Source organism: Lactuca saligna, chromosome 8 (assembly GCF_052625555.1).
Source record: "Lactuca saligna cultivar CGN05327 chromosome 8, ASM5262555v1, whole genome shotgun sequence".
Lineage (NCBI taxonomy): Eukaryota > Viridiplantae > Streptophyta > Magnoliopsida > Asterales > Asteraceae > Lactuca > Lactuca saligna.
Genome location: NC_136424.1, coordinates 102824840 through 102833221, shown reverse-complemented (window position 1 = coordinate 102833221; position 8382 = coordinate 102824840). Strand labels below are relative to the sequence as shown.

Sequence of the window (8382 nt, the reverse complement as noted above, 5' to 3'; positions counted from 1 at the left end):
TGTTTCAATTCAAGTTAAATGTAACATAATAACCTTTAAATTACATGCACTTGCTTACATAGTGATTTAGTGACCATTAAATTGCTACAGCTATGATCGAACAAATCATAGAAAATTAATAAAAGTAACAAATTTAGTTCTGCTAGAGAATATAAATTGTGACCATAATTGTGTTTGTTTAGATAAATCTTACATAGCCCATCTATAACTAATAACTAATTATGTGTTTTGCTTATGTATGACTATACAAGGTAGTCCATGATTTTGTTAAATATGAGTAAATTTGGACTTGAATTGCTAATTACATAAACAGATATGTTTTTAGAATATTGATTAAAACTGTTAGTTAAGCGTTTAAGTTTGTCTGAACTTGTAAAATCAGATAAAAACCCATTTTAACTATCTTTACTTTTAGGTTAATTTTTAGTAATTATTTTAGCTATTTAAATTTGTTCCCTGTGTTTGACCCTAACTTAGTTTATTATACTATAACCCTACTAGGTACACTGCCTATATGTGGAATAGTAGATAAGTAGCTAGGATCACATTATGATTCATATGAGAATTAATGTGATTTACATGTGGATCATATATGATTTAAATGTAAATCACATGTAATTCATATGTGATTCATTTGTGATCACTATAATTATAAAAAAAGAGAATGGAAAAAGAAATAAATACCCAAATACCCAGTCACTTGTATAAGCCTTGATTTCTTCCACATTCTTCGGTCTTCACTCTTCACTCCACCATTACAACATTATCGGCTTTTTAAAACTTGATTGTTCACCCCAAAATATTTTCTACACTTCAGTCCACCATCTTTTCTACACTTTAGTTCTTGTCAAAATCCAATCAACAATTTACAAACTTTTTTACACTTTAGTTCTCGTGGATTTACTCGTCAAAATCCAATCAACAATTATATTAATAACAAATTTAGTATAGTAGCAATGTAATGTAACAAAAAAAGATTAAAGCTATAATTTAAAACAGATAACACAAATTATGGAGGAATTGTGTCATGCAAATCTGATTGCTTACTTAAATTAATCATGTGTTTATCAGATGGAATTCGAAATTGGCATCTAGATTGAATTCATTTGATTAAAACTCCTCATCAATTGGCCTCTATTTCCGTTTAAAGCCTTGCAAAAATGGTGACTAAAATCTAATGTATTTATTTAAATGAAGTTCATCAATCAAAATAATCTTGGAGAATAAATTCGGTGTACTCGATCTTCTTACTTAATTATATCAATTCAGGACTTGATTGAAGAAACTTAATGGATCTCGTATTCTCTATATAACATTTCTAATTTCGAATGAGATCTTCAAAAATTAATTATCATCGCAAACGAAAAAATAAGAGGAAATCAAAGATTGTTATTATGAAGAAAAATTTGATCGATACTTGATTTAGTTAGAGGCAAGCGGTTTTGCAACGCCTAGGGTCAGGCCAATCCTAGGTTCCAAGAACCTTACATGCTAATTTTAGCTTCTTGTCCGGATCAACGAGATCATTATTCTATTCTTGATTGCCTTCTTCTGATTGTTGTTGTTCTGGTTCTTGACAACAAGGACGTCAACGATAACCACCTGAAGATGGATTGGAAGTGAATCATCGGTAGAATGCGACGCCTTTTGCAAAGTAGAGGCCATCACAAGAGATTAGTAACCAAATCCATCGTAATAATTCTAGATGAAAACGACGAATTTTAGGGCAACGATCGATAGTGAGGTTTTGAGAGAAGAGGGTGGGTGAGAACGATCGAGGGTTTAGGGAGAATAAATCGATAGTGGTTTGTAGAGTGAGAAAGCAAATTAATTTGTAATTAATTTTAATGTGTTGAATTTTAATACCGTGTTTACCTTTATGGTGCATTGATAAAAACCTAAAATGTCATTAAATTCACTCTTATTTACAATAAATGTCATAATTCAATACAACATTCTACTTTTAGTTCTCAAATTCTGAGGAAATCATAAATTCTCAAATGCTCCTTCCTATACACACACAAGGTTATAACTCGTGCTATCTACGGTTAAAATAACATTTAGAATATAATAATAATATCCATGAATTATAGATTTGAATAATTTTTATAAAGAGTTTGATGTGTTAATCCTAACGAAATCGGTGACATAATTTTAGGGATTAAATGTGTTTCAATTATGTTTGATTAGAATTATTTTTGGTGTAAGATAAGGTAATTAAAAATAGAATTCATGAATGGATATTATAATGACACGTGATAAACAATAAATACGAATGCATATTAAACCGACACGTGCCAACCTAAAACTATTATTTTATTAACATAGTAGCTTATAGCCCATGGGAATCATAGTTATAGATTTAATTAAATTTTTATAGCAAAAAATCATAATTGTTAATCAATTATTTTCAAAAAAATCTTAATTAAACATGATATAGTAGGAAATACAATTAATTATCAGCAATAATAACCAAAACTTATTATTCACAAAATTTTTTATTTAAAAAATAAAAAAATATGAGAAAATATAGATTATAAACAACTATCATTTTTATTGAGAATTTGAAAGAAAATATAAATTATGAAAAAATGACAAGTGTCACTACAAACTATTCTTTTATTACTTTAGTAATATATATATATATATATATATATATATATATATATATATATATATATATATATATATATATATATATATATAATCAAGATCAAATAAGAAGGAAATTTTTGGTAGGAAGGTAAGAAGTTTTTTTTCTACATATTTTTTTCGCGAACAAACAAAATAAATCATTAGATGATTCATTTGTAAGATGATTCACAAGAAAATATTTTCAAAAATAAATCATTAGATGATTCATTTGTAATATAATAAAATATTAAAATACTAACCGAACAACCAAGTGCGACGTACAAAAACTCAAAGCAATCATCACCATCTGTTTTAATATGTGTCGCCGTACCCAGATTATGTTTGACCAAATTGTGGAAATAAGCCGGAAGTTTGGTAAAAGATTCCTCTTTCGTACCCCTTAACAACAATAATGCATATTGCTTCGCAGGCCATGCCTATGGTATGAGATATTGATATTCAATTGAGCATTCATATCATTAATAATATCTTTTTCCCAATAAACACTACTATAATCTTCAGTCAAAACATCAGCAAGATATTCACCCAAAACATATTTATTTGCTTGTTGATGATTAGGTTGCAAAATTGTTGAAGAACATGTGTGTACATCAACAAGTTTATTCGTTTGGAAAAGTTCATCAAAATTTTAATTGCTTTTGCTCTTAGTAACAAAGAACAATTTTTCGAAACACACACAACCTCATACCTTGATTTGGTGGATCTACTTGTCCTCGTCTGAAAACCTTCTCGAAGACTTTTTTTTTTTTTTTTTTTTTTTTTTTTTTTATCAATAGTCCGCTTTAAAAGTTCTTTGTTCTTAAATATACTCTCACATTTAATCTTTTGAAGTTTGATGTCTACCATGTGTTTTGGGATATCTTCATTAATATCAACTGGACATGTTGGTAGAGGGGGCATACCGTAAAAAAGGTTAGCGGAAAACTTAGCTTTAACTTCATTACCCAACTCATCTCCATCTGAATTGCTTTCTAAGTAGGTTATATCTAAAGGTATATCAACAACATCAACATAATCCTCGTAGACATGCTTTTTTTCATCTTTTTGACGCATAAATGTTTTCTTTTTACTTTTATCTATTACACGCCTATTCATAACTTTAACTTCTTGTTCAGGAACATCAACAGAACGACCACCCATGTCATTAAGATCTGTACCAATATCATCATCACCAACATACTTGTAATTCTCAGGATCCACATAGTGAATATGTGAATAAGTAAGATTAACATTTTCAACAACGCTATGAAATTGAGGTGCACTAGGAGTATTGAAAGTACCTATCGGATCGTTGCTTCCTTTATAGCTGCATAAATTACCAACCGGCTGATTTCCACTCTGACCAGCCTCATTAACATCATCTCCTTCATCAACTACTACAAACACTTTTACAGCCCTTCCTCCACTACATTTGATTACATTTATCAACATTCTAACATCCATGTCTTCAATTATGGCTATATGATAATTCAATTCAGGATGATGGAAATAAAGACTAATTTTATATTTGTCTAACAAACCAAATTTGCTTCTCACCAAAGATACAAAATCAATATAACTAATATACTCAGAAAACATTAAAACGAATTCAGAAATACCTCATTGTGGACATACGTATTCCAGATTTGTTTCAATAACTTGTCATCTCCTACCAATTACAAGACAAACCAAATATTCAATAATTTTTTTAGTGAGATTTTAAAGAAATTTCCTAAAGAAATAACAAGTAAACTGATAATTTTTTATAAAAGTTTATATATAATAAAGTTATTTTGTAGTCAAACTCATTGATTTTATATTTAAAAAAAAACATAAAATCGCACATCAAAGAGAAAGGAAAATCGTAGATCGATGCAGTCCATCTGCGATTTTAGCGTGGTAAACCCTATATATATACAAAAAAAAAAAAAAAAAAAAACCTGCGAATGTATGAATAGCTAAAGCTCTTCTATGTTTTAACCACTTGTATATTTGCAGATTGGATGTGAAAATCGCAGATGGACCATTTCTATCTGCGATTTCGATGACCAAATTTGCAATTTCAATTTTATTTTTTTGGCTATTTTCCACAAAATAACTAGTATATTTGTCATTTTCTCATAAAAAATAATAATTTAATAGATCTTAATTAATTTAAAATTGCTTCAAAGGCTACAACCAACACTAAACTAGCAATAAGAGTTACTAGTAGCATTCTATAAAATCCTTAAACTATGACACTAGGAAAAAATATATAATTATTTTTAAGGAGAAAGAATGTCTGTTTAAAATCAATTAGTCAAATTTCTTCAGAAACCGCGTCTTTGGCCGACAAAAATCCGTCACTAAAAGCAAAATCAAATAAATGCTCTACAATTTATTTTAAAATATAATCCACAGACCACAGTCTCTTTTTGCCACACGCTTATTATACCAGCTGTTTTAAGGTCAAAAGCTACTCACCGACCTAACTTCACTAAACTGGTACTGATACTCTCACTTTCGTCATCACCTTCCTTTAATCTCCAAACACCAATCCTATAAATCCGACACAATTCATGCCTTTATCTTCATCTTACTAACAACACCTTCCTCTGCATAAAATGGCGTTTTCTACAACCTCAAAGCTTTCGACTTTCTTCCTAGTCATCTTATTTCTAGGGATCACTTCAATAGTCTCCGCGGATTTCAACAATGAGTTTGATATCACTTGGGGTGATGGACGTGGTAAAATACTCAACGGAGACCTCTTAACGCTCTCCCTCGACAAATCATCTGGTTCTGGCTTTGAATCAAGAAACGAGTACCTGTTTGGCAAGATTGATATGCAGCTGAAGCTGGTTCCTGGTAACTCCGCCGGCACTGTCACCGCCTACTACGTACGTTTCTTGCTATCCGCTGCATTATTTGGATTTTGTAAACTGGAATATAGTTTGTAATACTGAATATGAATGTTATGATTATATTTGCAGTTGTCTTCAAAAGGGTCGAACTGGGATGAGATCGACTTTGAGTTCTTGGGTAACTTGAGTGGTGATCCTTACATTCTCCATACAAATGTGTTCAGCCAAGGTAAAGGCAATAGAGAACAACAATTCTACCTGTGGTTCGACCCAACTGCTGATTTCCACACCTATTCCATCCTTTGGAACCCTCAACGCATTATGTAAGTATCATCATGTGTTTATAGTGTTCTTACATGCAATATATCCCATCGTGCTTTTACTGATCTTAACATTGTCGATTTTCAGATTTTCTGTTGATGGAACACCCATTAGAGAATTCAAGAATGCGGAATCGATTGGGGTACCATTTCCTAAAAATCAGCCCATGAGAATACACTCTAGCTTATGGAATGCTGACGATTGGGCGACCAGGGGTGGGTTGGTGAAAACCGATTGGACTCAAGCTCCCTTTACGGCTTCCTACAGAAACTTTAGGGCCGATGCTTGTGTGGTGTCTTCTGGGAAATCGTCATGCGGTGGCTCTGCATCTTCCGGTGGCAATCAGGCATGGCTATCCGAGGAGTTGGATAACACAAAGCAGGAGAGGCTAAGATGGGCTCAGAAGAATTACATGATTTACAATTACTGCTCAGATTCCAAAAGATTTCCTCAAGGGTTTCCCCCAGAATGCAAATTGGCATAAGGAGTATTTTTTTTTTATCTGCTGTTCTATATTGCATTGGATCTCCATATGTATTTAATTAGTTTTGGTTGAGTTATGAAATTCAATTATATATTCATATTCATTTTAGCTATTAATCAATTAATAAAGAAGAGACTTTCGCATATTTTTATTTTTAATGGTTAGCTTTGCCCTTTTGTTGATTACGTATCACATGTAAATGGCCTGAACTATGCTTTTGGTTCATATGTTCATAATTAGTGGCTAGCATTACCATTGGAATCGAGAGGTTTCCGCCAAACAGCCATGAGAGGGTCGGGACTCGGGAGGCTTCGGTTTGGGTGAAGGAGATTTGGGTGGCAAAGTAGTAGCGGTGTTATAAGTATGAACAAGGATTTTAAAATAAACGAGGCTTAATTACATGCAACGACGCAATCTTATAATCTAAAATCTATCTAATATATTGAATTACCGTAAACGTAGTTTATTCAAAATTTGATTTTCTTACAACACATTTACGTATTTTTTGTTTATATTATTATGTATTATCATAAAAAATCATCATTGTTTGACAATTATACTCATAAAAATATAAAAATTCAAATATGTGATGATAATTAAAGACGTCATAATAAAATACATGTACATTATCAATAAAATTAGAATGTGAATCACAAAAGAAATTAATAACAACAGAAATGGGTAATGTCACTAAGAATCTTAAAATTTTAATGTTTTAACTTAGATTGCTCCTCACGCTTATTTGGCTTTATAAAGTAACAAACTAGAATTTTTGGGTAAAATGGTTATTCTAAAAAAGTGAAGAGGTAATCAAGTTACCCTTTGCCACCTATAAAGTCGAGTATATAAGACTCAGTTTAGTGGCTTGGCGTGTACGTCAACATTTGCTCAGCATGCACGACGTACACCACCCCTCATTGCAGGTATGTCGAACTTGGGAGGTTTCTACGACATTCAATTGCCGATGAGAGAGAGAGTAAAGCTAGAGGGTCCAATGAGTATTTTCGTGATTTCTTTTTTCAACTTTATATAGTATAAATAAAACATAAATCCATCATGTTTTACAGCACAACTATAATATCCAGACTCCCGTGTATATTATTTATCTATTAGTTTTTTAAACATATTGAGCAACTCGACGAGTTGGTGCCTCAACTCGTCAAGTAGAGACTGATTGACCACGTGGGTCAAATAATCGACTCGACGAGTCAGAGAGTCGACTCGCCGAGTTGGCGCTGTGAGATGAAACACTAAATCCTCGGGGTTGGGGCCTATCTAAGAGCACTTTTGACCTCATTTGCGTCTCACCAGCTTCCCAACTTCCCTCTATAAAACCCTAAACATGTGTAGTGAGCTAAGAGAGTTCTAAGGCTAATCTTTGAGTATTCTAGTGCATTTTTTAGGAGAATGAGGAGATTATCCAGCAAGGAATGAGGAGAAACTATTGGAATCAGTGCTATACTGTCCAAAGCTTCCATGGAAGGTAAAAAGCCTACACCTTTCTCATCTTAATGGTTAGATCTCATGATTATGGAAGTTTAGGGTTCTTACCACCTTTTTATTAGGACATTGAGTGCATTGAGTCTATTAGGAGATCTAGACTTCAGATTGAGACCTTATGAGGTCCATAGAGTCCAAAGGTCCCACCTTTATTCAGCCATATAAGAGTTATTGACCTTAAACATATTTATTAGAGTTGTAATGGCATTTTGGTGCAAAATATACCATGCATGAATTTAAATATCAATGCTATACGTGACATTCGAGCCTTGGGAGCCTAGATCTAGAGTGTGGAGTGGTAGATCTGCCTTAAAATGTCTGAATGAGAATTTAGACTGAAGACACTCGCCGAGTCAACGAGCTGACTCGACGAGTCGGCTAGGGTTTTCCCCGATGGGTCTGGACATAGGTAACTCGACGAGTTGAAGAGACAACTTGATGAGTTGAGTTGGGTTTTCGCGATGTTCTGAAGAAACAAGGGGGACTTGGTGAGTCACATAGATGCACTCTACGAGTCAAGTCAACATGAACAGTTGACTCGAGTGGTGACTTCTGTTGACTTTAGGGTTTGGTTAAGGAAGGGAGAAGGGGAACCATAGA

At 32.7% G+C, this 8382-nt stretch overlaps 1 protein-coding gene across 1 annotated transcript; it reads left to right on the top strand.

Moving 5' to 3' along the window:
- The first annotated feature begins 5196 nt into the window (after positions 1–5196).
- Positions 5197–6440, top strand: LOC145008047 (putative xyloglucan endotransglucosylase/hydrolase protein 23). Its single transcript, XM_078966659.1, has 3 exons — positions 5197–5513; positions 5607–5800; positions 5886–6440. Exons 1-3 carry the CDS (start codon positions 5238–5240, stop codon positions 6280–6282), a joined length of 867 nt encoding a protein of 288 aa, XP_078822785.1. The 5' UTR covers positions 5197–5237; the 3' UTR covers positions 6283–6440.
- The last annotated feature ends 1942 nt before the right edge of the window (positions 6441–8382 follow it).

Excerpts from the sequence above, each read along its gene's own strand:
- LOC145008047 (XM_078966659.1), top strand. The coding sequence starts at position 5,238 with ATGGCGTTTTCTACAACCTCAAAGCTTTCGACTTTCTTCCTAGTCATC. Across the intron at positions 5,514-5,606 it reads GCACTGTCACCGCCTACTAC|TTGTCTTCAAAAGGGTCGAA; the intron begins GTACGTTTCTTG and ends TTATATTTGCAG. Across the intron at positions 5,801-5,885 it reads TGGAACCCTCAACGCATTAT|ATTTTCTGTTGATGGAACAC; the intron begins GTAAGTATCATC and ends GTCGATTTTCAG.